A 25,248-nucleotide genomic window follows, 5' to 3' on the forward strand; every position below is an offset into this window, starting at 1 on the left:
AAAAGACAGCAAAGCAGTGAATATGAAGCAAGACAACATACCACATGTCCCAGTTACACACCCAGGCCCTACAAGTCTGGACTGTAGGCCCTACAGCCAGTGTTTATTGCATTTCATGCTTGCTTAGGGATGCAGCATGAATAATGTTGGTATCAGGGTATAGGGGAGAATGCACATGTACATATTGAGATATAATGTACACACACCCAGCCCTGCTGATTGAAATAGACACAAACGAGATGAGTTGTGGCAGTGCAGTGTTTTTGCAGCCTGCACAAACCTTTCCTGAATACACAAAAGCATGAATTCATAGAAACATACAGTCTGTACATTGTCAAATGTTTGTGTGTACATGTACATGTATACATGTCCACGCCTGTACACTTGTTGAGTGTGATATGTACAATTAGTCTATGTTTACATACGATGTTGTTAATAAAATAACAGCATGACTTATATTAACAAAAAAATTGATATTTTATGAAGCACACACAAACATTGGATGTGTGGATATGCATGTCATTTTGTTGGGTTTTAAATTGAATTAAACAATTTGGTGTTCATAGTTTCTTTTTTAGAATGGTTGAAGTGGATGTACAACAAAAATTATTTGGGACTTTTCTTTGACTCAGGAAAGTGCCATACTCTTAAATTTCCAGAATGCAATACTGTTAGGCTGATTTAATTAAGTTATACGCTTATCATGATAAATGACGAACAGGAATAAGAAATTTGAGAGCAGTGATTAGCAACATGAATAGCCCGCACATAGACAAGCTCCATCTTGAAAATATATTGCAATGCATCTTTGGAAACCAAGTACAGTAAAAACAAATAACCAACCCTGCCAAGATGGATGCCATACTGTAGCTACATGTATATGGCCTTTTTCAAATCTACGGCTTTAGCTTCAGATTCAGCTCTCAGCATTCAGCATATAGGCGCTCAGGGTTTCAGACAGACAAGAGGACGGAGCCTGAAGCCAAATCCAAAGCCAAAGCCATAGTTTCGAAAAGGGCCTACATGTACTGTATGTTTTATAGTTATTTATAAAATTGGCTTCAAAATAAGCACGGCATGATGGTTGTCGATGTCAGCTTTGACCTAGAATCCTTTGTGCATCAAATCATGTCGTTGGGACATATTGCGTAAATAAGGGAATAAAAGGGTAGCGACGAGTTCTTAAACTGCTGTTTAAAACTGGCAGGGTCGTGGCAGTGCATTAAAGGCCCAAGCCGAAGGCGAGGGCCTCTATCATAAGGCCACGACTGGGCAGTTTAAGAACATGTTATTGCTCTTTTATTCCCATTCATGAATGCCGTTTTGGTTAAACAGAGTAATAAATTAAGAAACTTTGTAAAACTTATCCGTATTCCGACGTCCTTGAGCTCTGTATGTGTGTTGCATTTTTATGACTGAGACAGTTTTCGGATGCATTCGTGCGCGTAGTATGCATCTTAACATATCTGAAAACAACCGGTTATAAACAGCTCCAGCTGGTCATTATCAATCGGTTAAACGTGACGCGCTCTCCACCAATAGGAATAGCAAAACTGTCTGAGGTATTTGTGAATGGAATATTATAGTTTATGGTTAGATAAACACAAATATTTTATTCACATAACTGCATGAATGTGCTGGAAAGTACAGGTTTAATGGTGTCCATGTAAGTGTGTCCAGTGTAAATTTGATACAGAAAAAACACAACCAAATGTGCGCTGAATGTTTTTCTGATGGCTAAGTGGTTTTAGTCCTAATGTGTTAAAACATTTAAATAATATGCAAATCAGTGTGTGATCATTCATTTTTGGAGTAATAATATCAACGGTATTCCCTCCCTTGCAGGTCCATTAGCTATTCTATTACTACCTATGCGAACCATTCTTTAATCTTTATCCATTGTGTTTGATTTCACAGTCGCAGTCGCTGTCACAGCGGTTTAATATCAACTTGCCACATCGATTCAGTGTTCATAGTTTCAAGAAGCCAACATTCTGCGATCACTGTGGGTCACTACTATATGGTTTACTACGGCAAGGGCTTCAATGTGAAGGTAATGGCATTTTTTATGAGCAGCAGTGATGCAGCAGTCTCGCTACCGTGGGCAGCGTGCCAGATCGGTACCTCTCGTCACTAGCCCCTGGAAGGGAGAAACTAAAAATCAACGCTGATTGGCTAACCAAAGTTGCTGCTTTGCGTGCATGCTTGTTAATTACTTTCCAGCGCTTGTAAGGTGCCTAGCTCGCGCATGTGCAAACGCATGCATTACGACGCAATATGTTCAAAATGTTTTTTATGTGGTAACCCTACACTGCATACAGTTAGACAAATCACAAAAAGAATGAGAGGGGACCAGTTGATCTATGACTTAGACAGAGCGTTCTGAGTAATCTCTAACACAGAATCGATCGACTACAGGACTAACTGATATGTCCATTATTAGTCATACTTCCAGGGGTTACGATCAAGCAAGGAATTCTGGGAAAGAAATAAAATGTCGCGGCGAGATGGTACACCTCTAGGAATGAGGTTGATGCTGCAGTTAATCCATAGAGAAAACAAAAAAATCAAGTTAGCACACCGTTCCGCCTAGTTCAAGTTAGCACACAGCTCCTGCCTAGTTCAAGTTAGCACACCGCTCCTGCCTAGTTCAAGTTGGCACACAGCTCCTGCCTAGTTCAAGTTAGCACACAGCTCCTGCCTAGTTTAAGTTAGCACACAGCTCCTGCCTAGTTTAAGTTAGCACACAGCTCCTGCCTAGTTTAAGTTAGCACACAGCTCCTGCCTAGTTCAAGTTGGCACACAGCTCCTGCCTAGTTCAAGTTAGCACACAGCTCCTGCCTAGTTCAAGTTAGCACACAGCTCCTGCCTAGTTTAAGTTAGCACACAGCTCCTGCCTAGTTTAAGTTAGCACACAGCTCCTGCCTAGTTCAAGTTGGCACACAGCTCCTGCCTAGTTTAAGTTAGCACACAGCTCCTGCCTAGTTTAAGTTAGCACACAGCTCCTGCCTATTTCAAGTTTGCACACAGCTCCTGCCTACTTCAAGTTAGCACACAGCTCCTGCCTAGTTTAAGTTAGCACACAGCTCCTGCCTAGTTTAAGTTAGCTCTTTTGTATGAAGTGCTACTGCATACAGGCATCAACACTAAGGCAAAATGGTCTCTTGATTCCACAAACTGCAGTTACTTGCTCTAGATCAGTATCTTGAAGTGAACTTGAGGGTCAAAGCCGTCACTACAGTCCTCAGGGTATACGTATTCACACATAGTGAGTTTAATGTACACAGAATTTGCAGACTTGCCTGCAGAAGACGACCAATGAGTTTTTGTCCGGCTGTGTGATGAATAGCACTCTGCTAAAAATAGAAGCTTAATACCGTGATCTCAGATAAATGTACAAAATTTTACGCGCGTGTCTACGTTTTATGTTTACTCGTGTTACACTAACTAAGTAGTGTAACGCAAGTAAACATAAAGCGTGGACTCCTATCCTAGTACTACTACTACATGTACAAGTGCCATGTGGCGCTCTGATGATTGCGTGAAAGTAGTGAATGTTTGTCTGATAGCCAGGTATTTTGAGCAAAAGTGACGTTATTAGTGCTGTGTGCTATTACAGTTCTAAATTAGTTATCAGCAAACTTACTCACTCTCTCTTTCTCTCTCTTTCTCTCTTCCCGTTTCCCATTTCAATTGTTTTTATCAGCCTGTAAGATGAACATTCACAGGAGATGCGATCGAAATGTAGCGCCAAATTGCGGCATCAATCCCAAGAGAATGGCAGAAGTCCTTTCCGAGATGGGTGTGACGGGTGATAAATTATCAATACGCAGGAAAAAGGTAAAGATCAGAGTCGCCATTTACTTCACCTCTTAAACATAGCTTGGCAAAATGTAGATAGTCTTGTATTTTGCGGAGTCATTCATAGGAGTGTGGCGAGTTTTAAACACTACAACGTCATATCTTGTGTCAGATAGTTTGTGGGTGGAAAGAAAACTTACTGATGGGGTTGGCGTTTTGTTTTTGTGCTTAGTTAGCTCACTTTCAAGCTGACGAATGCCAAGAATGAAATGTCAGTATAAGTCTTCCCCCTTTACGGTCTGTTCATTGGCAGTTTAACTCCTGCTCCCCTAGTGCTCTCGGTCTTTTTAAGGGTCTGTAAATGTTTGGTAAGGACTCTGAAAACTAATGCCAATCAAAACTTTCTTGATAAGAAGTATAGCAGCTTTGGATAGCATAAAAACTTGAACAAACTTTTCACTTTGAAGATATACCTTTTTTCCTCCAAATGTTTAACTGAGAAGCACTAACTGACAGTTATGTCATCTCAGATTGTGTATTCCAACTGCAGATTGTTCTTCCTGCGTTGACATAACTGTTTCAGAGTTTTTGCAGTATCTCAAAAAACGCTACCACTTTTTGAAATGAAATTTTTGTAGATTAGTTTTCCTCTACAACTATAGATGATTGAATCAAACACTGGCTTCCAATTACCAAACGTATCGGCAGTCTGAAAAATATTGGTTTTTTCCTTTTTTCAGTCTACTACTAAGAACATAACCGTTGTGGGAGCAACGATGCCATTTAAGATGTTGAACGTCTCAGAGGGCTTGAAGTGAATTTCACTTGTAGAGCAGAACATTCTGCTTCTCCTTGAAGACTTCTAAATTGCTTGCTTCTTTTCCCGAAGGTTTTTATGTGGCACTCTGTTTTTGGATATGACCGGCCGATCATGTCAGATTTGTTTTATTTCTTTTACCAAGGCAAATCTATACAGAGAGTTACAACACGAGAAGTGCTGAAATCTGCACCTATAACGAAGGGTTTGTTAGTCAAAATTTGGGAACTAGATTGACACTGAGTGGTTGCAGTTTGCAGTGACATCAAAATTCTTTCCGTTGTTTCTTCTCTTTTTGTTTTTTGGTTTCTAAGTGCAGACTTTTACCTCATTCTTTCACCGTGCCATGCCTCAAGTCTTTTACTAGAGGAAAACATAGGTTTTAAGATTTAATGTCAAGATGAGAGTGGAGGCAAACCAGGAACACAAGGTTCAGGATAAATAGAGTCTGTGGTCGACTTATGGATGGTCGACTTATGGATGGTCATTATCTTACAGATTGGTTTCTACAGAGCTGTGTTTGTACAGTCCCATTTAAAAAATAAAAAAGATTATAATATTTTGTATACAAGTACCCAGACACACAAGGCCTGATGGCCATTTCAATGTGTGGGCTTCAATCTAATTTTCCTTGTGCCGCTGCCACCTACTCCTGGGGCTGAAACAGGGTTACCCCCTTTACAGTCCGTACGGATGTAGACTTTCTAAACCTAAGTTGTCTCGAGCAAAAGAAGAAGCACAAGCCTGAACCTAGGGCGGTATCTGAATTGGCGGCAACTGCTACGGCTACGGCTGGATTGCCCCATCATCATGTGTTGAATGTAGGACACCCTTGGCAACAGTCAGAGCCATAGCTGATCTTGAGTTGAATGTAGGACACCCTTGGCAACAGTCAGAGCCATAGCTGTAGCTGCCAGTCTGGGTACCGCCCTAGGCTGAGGCTTGTGCGCCGTCTTGAGCTCATGCGCCGTCTTTGGCTCGTGCTCTCTCTTTGGCTGAGGTCTCCTGCTTGGGCTCTGGCAATAAACCCTTCCCATGAAATATGTAAATTGCACATAGCGCGTGCGCACTAACGTTTTGGTTGGCAAAATGAGGGAACATCGCGCTGTTTTGTACACGGCTAATGGATGCGTGACGCAGACGCGATTGCGCGTCTGCTTAGTGCACAACTCTATGGCATTTGCCAACCAACAGGGTCTGTACGCATGCGTGAATGTGATTAGCATATTTCATGGGAAGGGTCCATTGCTCGGGCTTGGGCTCTGTCATCAGTTTTTGGAGCAGGGGCGGAGCGTAAGCCGAGGCTTGAAGAAAAAAAAACTTATTGTCTTCAAACTGCAATGTAAAACCCACAAGCTGATTACCCTTGACATCAGTGGGTAACAATCTCTAAACTACCTTAACATGTATTCTGGAACCACTTTATCACTTCAAATGTAACAGAGTGATTTTTGACAAAAAGGATGCCAACTAAATATTCAAAATATTTTGGCATTTCAAAAGAAATTGTGAAATTATCCAACAGGGTTTAGTTATTGTACAATGGAGATCAAGCATTCTGCAAAATTGGAATTCAATTGCTGTATACAGTATGTAAATTTGTGAAGTCAAACAAAAAACGATTTTTGGTATATCTTCACTGCTGTAGCACACTACACTTTGGCCAGTTGGTTCATTTTATGTAGTATAAACTAGTTTCATTAGGGGCGGTACGGTTCCCCGTCTTCTCATCGGACAACATACATTGCCTTCTAACCTTTACATCCACCATGCCATGTATGTACCTAGGCCTTTGTCAGTGAGTCACCTTCGACCTCTACAAGCGAGGATGCAGATGCCTCACCTAAGGAGTCAGGTAAATGAAGTGGCTTGCACGATTGCAGGCCACAGTGGCTGGCCAGAAATGTGGCTAGCTCTGGCAGTTTGACATGGGGCTTTCTCTTTTACAGTGAATAATAGATGCACTTCTTTTAAAAAAAATAGTTGTGTTTATAGTTTGCCTTGAAATTGGGCAAGCTGTTTGAAGTGCTTTTGTATAGTGTTTGTATTAATTCTGGGGTATGAAATTGATGAATTTTAAGGGGAAAAGAGGGGGACCATGTAGAAGGTCAAAGGTCGGGAAAGAATTGACTAGGTTTTAAGAATATTTTTTTTGTGTGCTCATTTGATATTATGATTTCGTGTAGAGGTAAAAATCATAGTCTTAAACCTTGGACACATGTAAGGCAAATTTATTTAGAAGAACGTTTTCCTTTTTTTTGGTGGAGGAGAAGCGTTAATCTTGAAAGTCTTTTTATAGTTGCAAATTCTGGTACGAAAAAGAGGTTTTTACATCTGGTATTCAATGTGAAAGAGAAATTTCCTAGCGTCATTTGTTTAGCCAGCCGGGCATCTAGCAAGGCAATAATGGAATAATTCGCCATCGTTGGAATTCTCAAGTCCAGCTGTGCAACAGGTTGATTGTGTTTTGTTGTTGAGCTTAACGCCAAAATAACTGCAAGTCAGGTGATCTGTTAGCTGATCCGTCAGCTGATCTGTCAGCTGATCCATCAGCTGATCTGTCAGCTGATCTGTCAGCTGGTCTGTCAGCTGGTCTGTCAGCTGGTCTGTCAGCTGGTCTGTCAGCTGATCTGTCAGCTGATCCATCAGCTGATATGTCAGCTGAACCATCAGCTCATCTGTCAGTTCATCTGTGCATCTCATAATCAGTTTCGGTTGCAGCTGGACTCAGGAATTCCAATGAAATGCCGACTTATTCTGGATCCATGCCTTTGGGGTTTAATAACAACTAATGATGAACCAAAATTATGTCTGATGTCAAGTTTTTTTTGTTTTGTTTTTTCTTTCCTCCCCCCATCATTTCCTCCCTCGTGTGTGGGCGTGTTTGTTTGTCCGTCCGACTGGCCGCCATGATGTGTCTCTGTCTTTGTCCGACCTGGCTGTCTTTGCTACCTAATCAACTCGTGTGTGGTGATGTCTATTGTGTTTTATGTCCAATGTGTCCTTGTTATGTTGGATGTGGTGTCGTCCATTCTATGAACATGAACATAACCAGGCCTCCATCTCAGAATATCCCAAATTGGGTTCTTTGGACGCCTGTGCCTCATCCTCTCGCCCCTCATCCCGGCCCACGTCGCCCAGGTCCGCTCCCGCTGAGCTGGCAGGTATGGGCGTAATATGCCATTTTCATTTATTTATTTCACAAATTGGACATAAAAATTATAAGTTATAATATCATTTTCTAAAGTTTGTTTTACTCTTTAAAAAAAAACACTGTTTACAGTTATTATTTGGCATGCTGCACGTTGGTTTTTCCACAATATCTTCACTTTGTATGGTTTGCAACTTTCTTTTTGCATGAGTTTTTGGTGCACATTTTGTCAGGGAGTTCGTGCCCATTGGTTGTGTGCAAATCACATACAATAAAACTTCTTGTACTCCAGTGGGTAGAAAATGCAGTTTCTCTTTTCTAAATGGTCAGAAGTCCTTACACAATCATGCCCATTTAAAGTTTTGCACCTGCACTCTGATATGAACGAACATAATAAATAGCAGAAAAAAGAAAGAAAATTGTACTCCAGTGGGTAGAAAATGCAGTTTCTCTTTTCTAAATGGTCAGAAGTCCTTACACAATCATGCCCATTTAAAGTTTTGCACCTGCACTCTGATATGAACGAACATAATAAATAGCAGAAAAAAGAAAGAAAATAGAATTATAAGCTGTTGCAAACTGCTAACCAACCAAAAGGACCTATGGTATAAATGCAAAAAATAATGGCCTGATGTTTTGACCCTAATAGAGTCTTTCTCAAAGGCTAAAGGATTCTGCTAGGGTCGAAACGCCAATCCACCAAACTATTTTTATGCATTATGAGCGAAAAATAATAAAGAAAGACAGATGTTTTCATAAAATTGGAAATTTCTTTTATTGATTAAAGAAAAGAAGGCAAATGCTCTGAGAAGATTTCAAAGATGACTCAGGAGGGATGGGCTCTAAGGGTTTTAAACTAGGCTCTCAAGTGCAACATCTCACCCAAATTGAAGATTCTGAGACAGCTGAAAAATGTCTTATTTATACATGTGTGTGTGTGTCCCCGAAGCATGGTTTTTACCCCCATAGAAACCATTGTATAAACACCATCGGATATTGATTCCTTGAATAGGGGTGAATGTCTCTTGTGTGGACCGCTGCCATGGCAACGGAACCTTAAGAAAAGATATCCCGCTCTTTTTATTGTTCAATGCTGATGCTCATGACCAGTACAACCTGTGTGTGTTGTGTGTGATTGTAAGGCATTCTGCTCTGATCACTCACTCAGAATCAAGCATTCTTGCCTTGCAGCTAATGACATAATGAGTTCAGTTTACCAACCGTAAAAAGTACCCTCACTGTTTTTGTAACTGTATGGCACAAAATTATAGCATGATAATCGATACAGAGAAATGATACACATGTATGTAACAAGAGAACGTAGTGGTTCATTTTAGGAGGAAGGGAAATTGTAAGAAGTTTTGTACTGTAGTACTAATTTTCCAATAGGTAGCATCCTCATGCGAGTGGGGGAAAAAATTACAATTCTCTAACCTCAAATTCAAATGGTGTAAATTGCCATTGCCATCAGTACTCTTCTAGTGCAAATTTTGTCAATTTCCAAAACATCCGATGACATCATTTGGAGAAAAATGGGTCGGCATGGGGCTTTTTGCTTCTTGACTGACTTTTATAGGAATTTTATTGGATTTCAACAACTAATGGTCTTTACATTCAAGGTAAAAATGGCAGTTTAAATGTCAAATGCGTGGTCGTTTTGATTGAGTATCTTTGAAGTAAGGAATAAATCAAAGCATCCCCATACAAAAAAAAAAACAGACCCATTTTGCTTTGGATGTTGACAAATTTTGCCTGTAATGTTTTGGATTACAATGGCAATTGACACCATTTTAATGTGAGGTTTAGCGACTTGTGATTTTTTCCCCACACACATGAAGACTTTTGCTATTGCAATGAGTAAATCAAATTGAGTTTTGACATTTCCCTAGCTCTTTAAAATTCCATCATCACTCAAAAGCTTTGAATCGTGTCGAATTTTATGAAAATGCTGTTGATGATTAAGAAGCTGTAATGGTTTTATCACTAAACAGAAACTTTTGTCCTGTTGACTTGAAGCATAGTTTCGACATTCTTTATTGGGCAATTCTATTTGAGTATATTTTGTTCAACATGGCAGTGCATTAGACAAACCTTTCAAGTCTTCAAGGAATTATGTTAACGCCAAACCGTGGCCTTTATTTTGAGAATGCTTGAGCTACTCCCAGTCCTGATATAACGTGAAAACCAGAGATCCAATTTATGGAGCTTCTTAAAGGAAGCAGGACTCGTGACGATGTTGTTTTCCTTTAATCGTATCCGGTGAAGAACAAAGTGAGTCAAAAGCAGATGGGGACAAAAAAGGGAGGAAATTATAGACAATAAACATGCCCGTGTCGCTCGATTGAATCGCTTCAAATTAAATTCCTTTTGGGAAACTGACAAATTTCCTTTTCCCTCGGTGAGCTGCCCAGGACGATTCAACTGAGAAATCCAGAATGTGGGAAAGTCTTGTTGATACTAGCATGCGATTCCATGTGATTGGCCGCGTCCAGGGGTAGCCGGGGCTCCCTAGGTTTGATTTTTCAAACAGATAAAAGAGTGCTGAATCTGTGAAATGTTGCATTTGAGAAAATTGGTTCCTATTATGGTCAAGTGGGGGGGGGGGGTGGGGGTGTTCATCTACTTAGCTAGTGCGGCACTTTGGTACACAAGTTCCGTCTTGTTCTGGGTAGAGTCATGTAACAAATGATGGGATTAAAGCCGTACATCAATGCCTTAGAATGAAAAACATCGTAGTATCCTGACAGAACCATTTTGCAAGGTTTAGATTTTAATGATGTCTGGTACCTAGACTTGCCTGGTCACAAGTAATTGCTCAATTGAAATTCCTCATACTAAATCCAGTGCTGTACAATTTTCATGTATCAAGAACTGGCTCTTCTATCAACTGGATTTTGATAGAAATCAACATGGGCCCCCTCCGAGTCGACTCCGTAATATTTCACAAGCGTCATTTTCATGCAGCCTTCACACTTCTGCGATACATTTGCATATTGCGCTTCACACTGCACAAGTTACACAAGTATGCTCAGTGGGAAGCTTTAAGCCTCCTTGTGCCAATTTAAGCAATTGTACTTGAACATTTGAGGAAAAGTGGATCATAAGTAGTGTGAACTTCACAGTTTGTGTGGCCTGTTCATGGATTAGTTATTCTGCTTTTTGTTGTTGGCAAGTACAGTGTACACGGGTTGGCATAAAACCAACAAGCATTCACACTGTTGCATTTAACACATGTTCAGTTCTTAATACATGGATTGAGAGCTCTCAACCCATCTCCTCGATAAGGGTTAGTTTGAAATGGATTAAGTGCTCTGCATAGGTGTATCAGATTTCATTTATCTACATGAGTATACACCATGTTAAAACGCTGAGATGTGGAAAGGTCAATCCAGAGTGCAAGTATGGAACCCAATGTCCAACGTGGAGATTCTCAAATGTGCCAACAGGCGTATACAGGACAAACAACACTGGACTAAGCAGAGTATACTTTTGTTAATTTGTGTATCCCAACATATGCATCAGTGAAAACAAATCTGTGAAAATTTTGACTCAATTGTTCATCGAAGTTGGAAAGAAAATAATGAAAGAAAAGGACATCCTTGTTGCATAGAATTTGGTGCTTTCCGATTTCCTGTGGACCCTTTTTCACATTCAAGTCTGTTATTGAAAATCTACCTCTTTCTCTACATTACAAAGGGAGTCGTTTCTTACAATGGTTTAGAGTATTAACAGCTTTCCAGTGAGTTTTTATGGTCATTAACTAGTGGAATAATTACAAAATGTATGTCCTGCCTTTAGTCTGAGGAATTCAGGCTGGACATTCATTTGTGACTGAAGAAGGCATTGAAGAAGGCATGGTACCAGACATCATTCAAATCGAACCTTCGCAAGTGACTCATTTGGATAGATATTTACACTGTTTACAGTACATTGGAGAGCCTAAATATTGTTTTCATTTTGTTGCGATGATTCTTGTTTAGTATGGCTGTGAATGCCTAGATTGAAATGTTTCTTTTTGTGTTCATTTTTTCTTGTCTTTGTGCTAGGTGTTCCCAAGCTTGTTTTTGTTAGCACTGACTTAATTGCAGGTGAAGTTTGTTTGTAAAAATTGCACTGGGACAAGAAATCTTTGTAAAAGGGGATTATATTTTTAATTTGGGTACTAACAGAGACACTCTTCAGTTTAAAGTTTAGGAGATTGTTTTCTTCTTCAAAATGCTTGAAAATGGTAATAAAACATAGTTTATTAGGTTTGCAACTTAAAACATGTTGGACAATCTTTTAACAACTTAAAGCAAGTTGAGAGCAAAAGGAAAAAATGCAAAAGGTGTACTGGAATTTTGAGGGAAATCCTCATGGACTGTGCAGAGGTAGAGTGTTTCAGCATTTGAAGTAGATATTATACTTGTAATAACTACTTTCAAATGTAGCGTAAACTTGCGTCACGCTGGTGTTACATATGCTGGTGTTATGTTAACTAGTGTTACGCACACTCATGTTACATTGCATCAACAATGTTACCCAGAGATGCCTGTAAGGTGTTGTAAACAAAATGGATGCTGGGCACAACTTATGCCATTATAGTGCCTACCTAGTGGGTGCACACAATTGTCACTTGGATTCAGTGGTAGGACAGTCCATGTTTATTCTCAAAATGTTACGCATGTAGTCTCCAAGAATTTCCTTTTTGCATTTGTTTTGTTGAAGTTAATTTGGTGGAACCGTTTGTGTTTTGCATGCATAAGTAAATATGGATCTTTTCTTTTTGCATAATTTGTATACTTGCGTCATTGTTTCCTTTTTATAATCGCTCCTGTTTCTTTGCAAAACAAAAGCCTAAATTCATGATAGAAAGAGAAGGGAACCAAAATTGCAGCCATCATGCTTGTAATTAAATTAAAAATGAATTTCCACATATTATTTCCAAATTAAACCATGCACTATCCACAAATGCCGTCTTTTCGACTGAGTCCGTCCACACGTTTGTCCACTACATATCTGTTCTCTCTCACCCCCCACTATGTCTCCTCACACTGTCTGTTCTATTCGGTACGTGGCTGTTCATTACACCCTGTGTGCTCGCTCTGTGATGTGTATGTATGTGGCAGTTAAATCTGCTCCACCACCATGTATGTTCATCACCCTTCTGTCGCTTCGATGTATGACAGTTCTGCCCAAAGATTATTGAGGGCTGAAAGGTGCAAGATGGGTAACTCCTAGTGAAATGGGCACTAGAAGCACCATTTCAGCAAGCAACGCTTTTGATGCAACAATAGATCAGGGGCCAATTTTCGAAAAGCCTGTAAGCACAAAAACATTCTGAGTGCAGAAAAGGTCTGCTTAGCGAAAAATAGGTTACCACCCAAATAACCATACATTTATCAATGCTGTGACTGGTACCCAACTCATTTCTTGCCTGGTAAAGGAATTTGCAAAGCAGAGCAGAATTTTCTGCTTAGCAGCTTTATGAAATTGTGCCCAGTGCAGACAATAACCATTGCTATTAATGATAAAATAACAGATTTGCTTGCTGAAATGGCGCCCATGTGTATGTCACGTCCCAACAGAGTTCCCCATTTTGTGTCTTCAACACTCTGTAATCGTTGGTTCTGCCATACATGTATCACACATTGATACCAGTGTGTATGTGATATGTGATCGCTGTATATTGGCACATTTGCTTCAACCCCATCCCCTAACCCCCTCCCCCCTCCCCTTTGCATCCCACTTGATCAATGTCACCCCCAAACCATCCACGTTGGGATTCATTCAGTTTCTTCCAATGGGAATATTTGTGTAGTAACGCCCCCCCCCCCCCCCACAGCAGCAGTAGCAGTTAGATTGAATGCTCCATTCAATTTCATAGAGCTGCTTAAGCACCAACCTTCGCTAAGTTTGTCGCTAAGCACAACCTTCCTACCAGAAGGGGTTGCCAGCCTAAACACAATTTCACATGTACAATTTGTGATTGGTATCCTGCTCAGAAAATTGCTAAGCTTAAGCAGCTCTATAAAGTTGGTCCCAAATCTGCTTACTGTATTTTGACAAATCAGTACAAATGGCTCAGTAAGCAGCATTGTGGAATATGCCCCAGAACCATGATTGCATTAAACTTGGAACTTTTTTCTCAAGCAAAACAAAGTTTGGAAAAGCATTGTGAATTTAATTGGGCTAACTCACCTCAAAACAAACCATAGCTATCATGTGCACTACACGTGTATATATATGTGCGGGGTTACACAATGCGAGTAATAGACTGTGCAAGTCTCGCGCACATTCAAATGTTTGGACTTGTTAAAGTGCGCGAGTTTGTTTCCATCATGCGTTACAGCAATGAACAGGGCACCAAAGTGGTCCTGGAAATGTTGGGATACCTACGGTACAAGGCTTGCATGGTCTATTACTTCCCACCATGTAAAACAATAATCCCCAATGGGAGACTTTTGGGAGCTCTAGGTGGCAGCAGACTTAACCAGGTAACTCCACTGTTCTTGTTAATGTGTGTGTGTTCAGAACGATGTAAACAGTGGAAATTTACCTGGAAAGTCTGCTGCCACCTAGCATTTCAAAGTCTCCCATTATTTGAACATGCAAATGGCTAAGAGGAAACTCGGACACAGTGAAAAGACATTAAAAGCAATGGTGACTAACCATACATGTACTTGGATTGATCAGAGTCATTTGGGGGCACTCCAATCTGCTTGGCGGAAAAGTTACCAGCCAAAATGCTGTGTGATTTATGACTTGTCCTAGATTGACTTTTGCTTAGCATTATTTTTATTGACACTTCACCCTAGCAGTGCCCTGTAATAAAGCTTGCCTTATGCCATTCATATTAAGCTGTAAATTATTCCCTTTTATTTCAAAATTCTGAATAAAAACTTAAGGAATAAACACTGCCCTCAAGACTTACACAAGTTCATAGCTGATTTCTAAAACATTTGTGGGTCAATTCCGCAAAGGTCAGTTTAAGGTTTGTTGTAAACCAATACAGTGCGTAACAATTATGGCTGATTCAACCTGCCCCTGCTACAATACACAGTCCATAAATTGGGCTAGTAAGAGGTGTACATGTATTTTCAGCCGAAACTTTATTTACTAAAATTGCATTCTTTTAAAAGCGGCATTTAGACAAGATCATTAAAGTAAAATCTCTTCACGCTTAGCAGATTTGTTGGCATTTTTATTTATTTTTCAAACGGCTCCACGAGACCTAGCCAAGAACCATGCCTCCATTCATGAGGTGTAGACTGTTACCAAGCACAAGGGAGTTACGCAGACAGTGTATAATGATCATTCCAGCTCTACTTGACTCATGATTTATTGAATGAGTAGTCCCCCCTGACCAGTGTAATTACTAAGCTACATGAATGGTTCACACCGCAACAGTGACCATGCTTTATTTTGATTAGTGCGAGGGTACATAATCGCTATAGTTGAACGACAACTTGGAGAAGGAGGAAGGGGGAGAAAGAAAAGCAATCAAGTATCAAACATTCTTTAAAGAGAAGACAGTCCTTTGGTTTTTTTTCTTTTGCATCCAGATGGTTCAACGTTTTTACTATTTAAACATAAACAGTGTGAAATGAATTGTTTCTTGCAAAGTCTGATTGGACAGGGTCATGCTCGCTTCCAATGGCTTCACTGTGTCTGAGTTTGTTATCTGAAACTTTGTTTGTTCACAATTTACACACGTCACATGGAATGTTAGTAGATGCACACAAATAATCAACAGAACAGGAGTGTCATGTGATACTCTGGGTTTGGAAATATTTTAATTTTCTTCAGTGTTGACCCCCCCCCCCAAAAAAAAAAAAAAAAATTGCTTAGAATCAAGTGGAAAAGAAAACAGTTTTGTTTTTCTGCTGCTATAAGCCCCTCTCCCAAGTGACTCATTTGATTTCTCCCATTAACAAAGCAGAAACCATGAATTCAAACTTAATAATCCTTGAAAAGGGTTCCTGCCAAAAACAAAAACTAATACATTCCAAATGAATGCCACATTTGTTTGGAAGCATTTAAATTTGTTTAACAATTGAGAGGGAGTCTTTTTTGTTGAGCTTTTATTGAAAAAAAAATCACAGAGTTTCAGTCTCTGCACTTGTTTTTCATTTGAACTTTCCCGAGTCCTGATTGGTTCAGAGCTACCAAGATACCTATGAATATTCATTTGAACATTTCAGCAAGACAAGCTCCCTTTTATTTGCATACCACTAACACATAATTATAACATTCCTCCTAACTTGAATACATTCTCACATGTATCATCCTATATTGAGCATGAATATTCATGAGCCTGCACCCATTTCTCCGCCAATCAGGTATCACCAAAATTCATGACCTCGCCGAAGCGACAGCCAAGCTGTCGATGGAGATGGATGATGGGAAACTAGGCGTTGGACACCTAGGGTCGTCGGTGTTAAGAACGCCCTCGCTCAAGGAAGAGCTGGAGCGGATACCCAAGAGAAAGTTTAACCTTGAAGATTTCAACTTCATCAAAGTTCTAGGGAAGGGAAGCTTTGGCAAAGTGAGTGACAAGTTTTTTTTTCTGTTTGAGAAAATCTCTAACTGATGATAATAATAACAGAACTGAGAAGTCCCTCGAACAATCCGACAAATCTACTTTGTGGTAGTGGAATACATAGCAAGACAGTTCTCTAAAGAACAAAATTTACAGTATATGAAAGGTGTTTTGTAATTGTGAGTCTTTAAAGGAACATGTTTCCTTGGATCGGTCAAATTTTTGACTCCCATAAATGTCCGACCGTGTTAGTTCACAAAATAAAAGGAAAACCACACAATTTCGAGGCAAATTTGTGTGAATCATTGTGTTCTACTTTTAAAGCATCTTTCAAACCATATGCATTTCATAACAAACGGTTACAAACGCTTTTTATAGGCCAACTCATCCGATCCAAGGCAACGTGTTCCTTTAAGTGCTACCAATATCTTCCATGTTTTGCCTTTTATAATGTAGACATCAAGTATTTGAGTCCATTAATCCTTTTTTGTATTGAACGATTCATCCTCAACCAGGTGATGTTGGCAGAGCGTAAGAACACGGAGGAAGTCTACGCCGTGAAAGTACTGAAGAAGCACGCCATTATACAGGACGATGATGTGGAGTGTACTATGACTGAGAAGAGAGTACTGGTACTAGCTAACAGACATCCTTTCCTAACCTCGCTACACTCCTGCTTCCAAACGGTGGTAAGTCAACATCTTCTTTAAAGACACTGGACACCTTGGTAATTGTCAAGGACCAGTCTTCTTCTCACTTGGTGTATCTCAACGTATGCACAAAATAACAGACCTGTGAAAATTTGAACTCAATTGGTCATCGAAGTTGCGAGATAATAATGGAAGATTATACACCCTTGTCACACAGAGGTTGTGTGCTTTCAGATGCTAGATTTCAAGACCTCAAAATCTAATTCTGAGGTCTCAAAATCAAATTCAAATATTTTGGTGGAAAATTACTTCTTTCTCAAAAATTATGTTACTTCAGAGGGAGCCGTTTCTCACAATGTTTTATACTATCAACAGCTCTCCATTGCTTGTTACCCAGTAAATTTTTATGCTAACAATTATTTTGAGTAATTACCAAAAATGTCCAGTGCCTTTAAGGTTCTTTCACAAGAGTGCAGTCTGTCGTATGGTGTACTGTGGTTGTTAAAATAGCTTTCTCACCGATGATGTTTTGCTCAAGTAGCCGTTTAAAGTCCCCATCACACTGAACTTGTTCTTACTACGTTCTGAAAAAATGTACCACACAGACTTTAGGCTGTGTGCGAACGTGGAAGTAGTAGCAACTGTCTGTTTATGAACTTCATGAACAGGCTCGGACGGGTTTGATCCAGAACTTTGAGCCTGCTCACAAATTTTGGGCGACCATCCTGTCCTGCATTTAGGCGAAAGCATACTCTGAACGGAATTGCCATACTTGTGGTAAGGGGGGTCTTTTTCTTTTCTTGTGTACCCCTGTTTTTACATGACAGAGTCTTACAATTTAGAAGGTGTTGATACACCTTGTTACAATTTACAATTTGTTGGCACACCTTGTTCGGTTTTCAAGTTCCGGTTCGAATCCAATCGGCGGCACTATGTGGATTGGGTTTTCAGTCCCTACATGACTTTATGGTTTTCTCTGGTATTCACATGGGTTTTCCTACCACATCTAAAACTGAAACTTCCTTCCTTGTCTTCTCTTCATATGGTTCTTGGCTGGTGCAGTGATTATTTTCAATTTTCTGAGAATCATTGGCTTCACAACCAGAACTATATATAACTAAGTAAACAGGAGGGACTTATGGGTGATGTAGAGATAAGCAAACCCCTTACATTTTAGCACATGCCTGTTTTACAAAATATTTTGTCTAGCACAGCAAAAGCAAGCTCTTCGACCACTGCATTGAGAATCTTTCCAATCGGTGTGCAAGATTCAATTTTGCATGGGAAGAAATCTCCAATTAGGGCGGTATTTGATTCGGGTGTTATTTTGATTTTATATAAACCCTAATCCTATCAATTTTGGTGAGGGCTTACCAAGGAGAGCCTGCTTCCACAACCCATTATACTACCCAGCTTTATGGCAGTCCCTCCCTTTTTATCCATCATCAAAAACAACGCAACGCCCACAAAAGATGTCAAGTTATAGAGGGAACTTTCACTCTGAGCAAGATAGCTACGCTCTGGACACGTTTGGTAATTGTCAAAGACGAGTATTCTTACTTGGTGTATCCCAAGATATGCATGTATGTACATAATAACAAACCTGTGAAAATTTGGGCTCAGTTGGTCATCGAATGTGCAAAAAAATAATGAAAGAAAAAACATCCATGTTGCATTACTTTGTGTGCTTTCAGATGCATAATTAAAAGCTTCAGCTGAAGTCTTTTATTATTTCAGTGAGATCTTACCTCTTTCTTTAAAAATGTTTTCTTCAGAGGGAGTCATTTCTTACAATGTTTTATACATTGTCCAGTGCCTTTAACCTTAGCTTGATTACTCTGTAAGCGCGGCCGGAGGGCACGGATATGTATCGCAAGCGAAGCCAAAATACAGCATCGTTAAGTTACCTCATGTATGTTTACGCTGACTAATGTGCGTCTTTGTTGTCAGGATCGGCTGTACTTTGTTATGGAGTATGTCAATGGTGGAGATCTGATGTTCCAAATACAGAGAGCGAGGAAATTTAATGAGCCGAGGGCAAAATTCTACGCAGCTGAAGTAATTCTTGCACTACAATTCCTTCACCGGCACGGTGTTATATATAGGTGAGTAAGCTAGATGCTTTTATTGGGTTTTGTTTTTGTTTTAATCTAGTACAAACAGTGCAAAGGTACTGTATACTTTCCTCAGTTCTGTGGAAAAAAAACATCGGCTAAAGGCAAAGTCACACAGGCCCCGATAATGAGAACGAAAACGATAACGATAAAAATGCACGCCCTCGATTGGTTGAATGAGCGTGGCCGTATTCTGCGCGGAGCATTTCAACCAATCGAGGGCATGCACTATTATCGTTATTGTTTCGCTCTCGTTATCAGGGCCTGTGTGACTTTGACTTTAGCCGGTGTTTTTTTCCACAGAACTCAGGAAAGTATACAGTGAATAACCCTTACATAATAATAACAATAATAATAATATATTATTAGCACTAATACCGCCTGCAGCTGCCCTGCATATCACCCACAGTGGCCCGCAACAGCCTTTGAAGTTTGACAAGTTGTATTTTTGAGTACAATTAAAAACACAGCAAACAGCCAAAGATAGAGCACGATCTCAAGATGACAACAGTCTAAAAGTAACACATAATTTGCATAATAAGTGTTTAATTTATGCACAATGAATATGATATCAATTCAAAGACTTTTGTGCACTTGGATACCGACAAGGTCACAGCTTTTTGAGATTTAAGTTTGTCATTGTTTTCTGCTAATTTCTGTAGTACAAAACAAAGTCTTCCAACTAGACCACCAAGCTAGCCCAGTGGATTGAGGCAGTAGACTACTTGAATATGACTGTTCTCACATTATGTTGCTTAGTTGCCAAAGAGAGCTAAAATGTTACAAAACTAAGTGTCGAGAAAATAAAATTAGCTGTTGCAAACAACTTACATGTACCAACCAAATGGACTGATGGTATAAATGCAAAAAATGAAATAATGGCCTGACGTTTCGACCCTAGCAGAGTCTTTTTTGAAGGCTAAATGACAACACAACACACATGAACAGGTAACCAAGTGATACATAAAACTTAGTGTCAAAAAATTGCATAGTATTTGATACCCGCCAACAAGAGCAAAATTTTTCAACATCCAAAACATTGATGACATCATTCTGAGAAAAATGGGTCTGTACATTTTTCCCTTCGGATGTATTGGTTCATAACTGACTTTTACAGAGGGAAACTTGAAAAATGAAGTCATTGGATTTCAACTAATAATGGATCTTTCCATTCCAATGAGTAATTTAACGAAAGTCAGGAATAAACCAAAACGTTCAAATACAAAAATGTAGAGACTTTTTTTTCTCAGAATGATGTCATAAGATAATTTTACACCATTTACACCTTTTTAACTTGAGGCTAGAATATATCAAGTAATGAAACTGACTGGGTATATTTTAAATAATTTGTAGATGAACAAAGACAACTTATTGGCTGCTATAACAAGAGGAATTGCCACAAATGGTACTCAAATAACTTGGGAAATCATGTATAATTTTTGTTGCTTTTCTTTGTGTTTGTGTGTTGCAGAGATTTAAAATTAGACAACATCTTGTTAGACATGGAGGGTCACTGCAAACTGGCTGATTTTGGTATGTGTAAAGAAGGGATCATGAATGGTCGAACGACGGCAACGTTTTGTGGTACCCCAGATTACATTGCTCCAGAGGTTTGTATTTCTGTTAAGTTTATGTTTGAAGTAGCACAGTCTCTGCAACAACTTAATGGATTGGGGAATTTATACATAGATTTTATTTTATTTTATCTTTAATTTTTTTTTTTTGGGGGGGAGGAGAACAAATTATATTTTCTTAGTTGTATGATACTTTGATCACTTGTATGATTTGTGGTGGTTCTGAAAAGAGTCATTAATGTCTGAAAAGTATGAGGGGCCGTTTATGACTAAATGAGCAAACCCATATATATAAGAGCAAAACTATATATATAAGAGCAAACCCATATATATAAGAGCAAAACCATATATATAGGAGCAAAACTATATATAAAGGAGCAAACCTATATATATAGGAGCAAACCCATATATATAGGAGCAAACCCATATATATAGGAGCAAACCCATATATATAAGCGCAAACCCATATATAAAGGAGCAAACCCGTATATATAGGAGCAAAACCATATATAAGATCAAACCAATATATTTAAGAGCAAAATAATAAATATATAATGATCAAAACAAATATATAGAAGACCACCGAAAATATATAAAGGATCAACGGCAAATATATATAAAGGACCAAAATCCTCAAATATAAATGACAAACACAAATATATTTAATAGCGCCCTCTATATTGGACGTAGTTTCATACAGAACCAAATTGGTACAGAACCAATGGTTCTAAAAAGAAAAGGTCATTCTGTAAAGAACTGGCGGTTTTGCTAAGAACCAAGGTTTCTGAGAAGAACAAGTGGTTCTAAAAAGAAGCGGTGGTTCTAAAAAGAAGCGGTGGTTCTGAAAAGAAAAGGTCATTCTGTAAAGAACTGGCGGTTTTGTTAAGAACCAAGGTTTCTGAGAAGAACAAGTGGTCCTGAAACCAAAGGTGTAACAAGAGTTCTTCAGTTCCTTTCAGAATTACCACAACTCGTTAGAGAGTTCATCAGTTTGCCATATACAGTGTGTTAAAGTAAAGACGTCTCATTGTTTCACTTTCTAGATTCTCCATGAGTTAGACTACGGACCGTCAGTAGACTGGTGGGCCCTCGGTGTTCTTATGTATGAAATGATGGCCGGTCAACCGCCATTTGAGGCAGACAATGAAGACGATCTCTTTGACTCTATTCTACACGATGACGTTCTGTATCCAGTCTGGCTAAGCAAGGAGGCAACAGCCATTCTGAAAGCGGTAAGTTTATGGGTTTTTAATTTTTTTATATATCTTCCTGGGCTCGATTTCCTAGAGCTGCTTAAATAGAGCAAGTTTGAGTGTGCACTATGGTTAACTATATAAAGGTTGACTTATTTTGACTCAAACCCAGTCTGGTTGACCATTGGCTGACTACTGTGGTTGACCATTTAGATCCAGCCTTGAGCCCATGGTTTCTTCACTGGTCCCAATAGCCTGTTACAGTGTTGTCCATGGACGTTTTTTTTAGGAGGGTGGCATGACGTAATCAAAATGGCGCCCGTCAGTACGACGTAATTATCAAAATGGCGCCCATTTTGATATGACGTCAGCGGACGTGAAAGCAACAAATGCTTGAGAAAACCATTTTCTTAAAATAATGTATTAACCCCTGGGCCCGACGACGCTACCTACCTACTGACTGGCATCCATTTCGGTTGGAACAACCTTATTTTAAAAACAAAATCAAAACTACAATTTGTTATACATTTGGCTTTGTGCACCGCGCCAATTACCTCAAAGGGATGATCGGCATGCCGCACGTCGGAATTTAGAAAGTGGGTGATCGGACCATGATCGGACGGTCTTCGTGTGCAATTTTCAAAACGGAAAAAAAAAAATCAAAACCCACTTTTTTGGACGATCTTATCCCCAAATTATGGCCCTAAATAATACTTTTTCCATCCAAAACCATTTCCATGAATTAGCGGTTCTGTCGTTAAAACTTCGATTGTTATAAAATAATCAAGATTCAACAATAGGTAACGCACCAAACAATTTATTTATCAATGAGCTTTGCCCCGCATCGCGCACGCCCTCAATGGGCGAAAGTCAACATGTTTGAATATGCTTCGAGGCTGTACATTGTACCATTCTGTACATGCGTGCGGCACTGTGTGGCAATTCTTTCTCAGGTTGTGAATGTGCGTATTGTGTTGGAGTCTATCAACGGCCAATCACAGCGTGCAGACTGTTCATGCACTATACATGCAGTGGGTATTCCCATCGTCGACGGTGTGCGTGGTGTGTGTGCACGGTTGGTTGATGCACTCTGCATATAAATACGAACCATGTGGTCACCGTGTGTACATGTACATCGTGTTTTAACGTTTGTTTACGATCGCATTTCTGATGCTATAATTCTGAAGTCGGCTCTGACTTGTCAGGTACTCATTTGATCTTATTAAATGCACTCTAAAAATAGTCTCTTTGCCCTTTTTTGGGCAGGGCGGCCAATAATTTTAGCAGGGCGGCCAATTCTTTGGCAGGGCGGTCAAAATTTTAGGAGAGCGGCCTAAATTTTAGGAGGGCGGCCCGCCCTCCCAATTTTGGTGTGGAGAACACTGCTGTTGCATTCTAACATGTGTAAAGCGCAGAGGGGAACCAGTGACACTATAGCAAAAAAGCGGAAGGCAATGGATTGTTGAATACGGTGGTACCAATGGGTGACTTGGAACAAGTCGTCGAGTGAGTGCTTCACTGCGCATGTACGATGCTGGTCACTAGTCGACTAAATGCGCAAACTCAAACTTGCTCGTGGCCGAGTGGATAAGGGGTGTCGTGGCCGAGCGGATAGAGCACGGAATTCAAGCTCTGCTGATTCTGTTCAGCAGAGTGTGGGTTCGAATCCCGGTCGTGACACTTGTGTCCTTGAGCAAGACACTTAACTATAATTGTTTCTCTTCAACTAGGGGTAAATGGGTACCTGTGAGGGCAGAGATGGTTCTTGTGATTGATTTAGCCGAGTAGCTCATTTGTTGCACGAGGCTTGTATACTCCGGGGAGCTGAGATGGTTTAAGGAATGATTTAAGGCCCAGTGACCAGGGGTAATAATTTGAAGTGCTTTGGGACACTCTTCGGGAGTGAAAAAACGCTATATAAATACACAATATTATTTCATTATAATATTATTAATATTTTTACATAGTTTTTAACGATTCCTGTAAATGGCGGCTTTCCGCTGTTGGATGTCAATAAATAAATAAAAAAATAAATAAATTATTGCTCTTAGCAGCTGATTTTATTGATTACTGCGCAATTTCCATTTCGCGGTGCTGCTAACAGTAAGCACACAATAAGGCATGCTAACCTTCTAGTACTCACTATATGAAACTGAATGATGTAGCAATGTAAATCCATGGTGAGGGCACAAGCTAGCGGACTAATTTTCTAGCTAACCAGTTCACTTAAGCAAATTTTTCTCTAGCTGATGTCTTTCTTTTCCAATAACCACATTACTTCAAAGTGATATGTTTCTCAAAATGCTTTATACTATCAAAAACTGCTGTTATAATATGTAGGCTTTTAACCAAATTTGTTTTCTTACCATAAACTGTAAGAGCGATTGCCAAACATTTACCTTCCCTTTAAAGGCACTGGACACGATTGGTATTTACTCAAAATAATTTTTATTTAGCTTAAAAAACTTACTTGCTAATGAGCAATAGAGAGCTGTTGATAGTATAAAACATTGTGAGAAACTGCTCCCTCGGAAATAATGTAGTTTTTGAGAAAGAGGTATTTTCTCGCTTAAATAATAAAATACCTCAGCTGAAGCCTTTATTATGCACACAAAGTAGTGCAACATGGGTGTTTGTTCTTTCATTATTCTCTTGCAAAATTTATGACCAATTGAGCTTAAATTTTCACAGGTTTGTTATTTATGCATATTTTAAAATACACCAAGTGAGTAGACTGGCCTTTGACAATTACCAAAGGTGTCCAGTGCCTTTAAACATTGCAACCCTAACTGAATGTTCTTGTCCTTTTTGCAGTTCATGGAGAAGAATCCAGCCAAGAGGCTAGGGTGTGTTGAGAGCCAGGGTGGGGAGAATGCCATCAGACAGCATGCTTTCTTTGGCTGTATCTCATGGGACAAACTAGAAGAGCTGAAAGTAGAACCTCCATTTAAACCCAAGATTGTGAGTCAACTTTTGTCTGTGTTTTTTTTAATTTTTTTTTTAGTACAATGGAATCAGTTTGTCTTTACCTTTTTATTTTTGAGAGAGAGAGAAAGAGATGTTTGCAAGAGGTCTTCAAGATTCATTCATAAATACCCTATACAGCTATTGGTTGAAAGGTGGTCACATGACCATGTTTATCTGATGGTAACAGGTATTAACTCTCTTAGTGCCAAGATCATACATGTACGATCTATTTTATATATTCCGAAAGCACTGTGATCATACATGCACGATTTTGTATATAGACTCAAAAGGGGGCATGTATCACTAGTGACTTTGGTATGTACCAGCAAGATAAATTTCGTTTGGAGAAAAAGGCTCTTTTGGGGCTGAAAACATTTTTAAAAAGGGAGCTATTCTTTTTAGCTCAAAAAGCAGGAAAAAAATGGGCACTGAAAGTGTTAAGATTCATGACCATGGCCAT

General features: G+C 39.4%; 1 protein-coding gene across 2 annotated transcripts in view; it reads left to right on the forward strand.

The window, feature by feature from the left end:
* The window catches only part of LOC139934540 (calcium-independent protein kinase C-like), a 98,277-nt gene that overhangs the window by 63,241 nt on the left and 9,788 nt on the right, over positions 1-25,248 (forward strand). Inside the window, exons 6-14 of one of the 2 annotated variants that reach the window (XM_071928807.1) lie at positions 1,918-2,053; positions 3,707-3,840; positions 6,407-6,473; positions 16,091-16,296; positions 16,806-16,979; positions 18,891-19,045; positions 20,526-20,664; positions 21,672-21,860; positions 24,636-24,782. In XM_071928807.1, coding sequence (XP_071784908.1) covers positions 1,918-2,053; positions 3,707-3,840; positions 6,407-6,473; positions 16,091-16,296; positions 16,806-16,979; positions 18,891-19,045; positions 20,526-20,664; positions 21,672-21,860; positions 24,636-24,782 — 1,347 coding nt within the window. Of the gene's footprint in view, positions 1-1,917; positions 2,054-3,706; positions 3,841-6,406; positions 6,474-7,673; positions 7,783-16,090; positions 16,297-16,805; positions 16,980-18,890; positions 19,046-20,525; positions 20,665-21,671; positions 21,861-24,635; positions 24,783-25,248 lie in introns of both variants that reach the window. The other variant, XM_071928799.1, reaches the window with a different exon arrangement.

The sequence above is a fragment of the Asterias amurensis genome, chromosome 1 (assembly GCF_032118995.1).
Source record: "Asterias amurensis chromosome 1, ASM3211899v1".
NCBI lineage: Eukaryota > Metazoa > Echinodermata > Asteroidea > Forcipulatida > Asteriidae > Asterias > Asterias amurensis.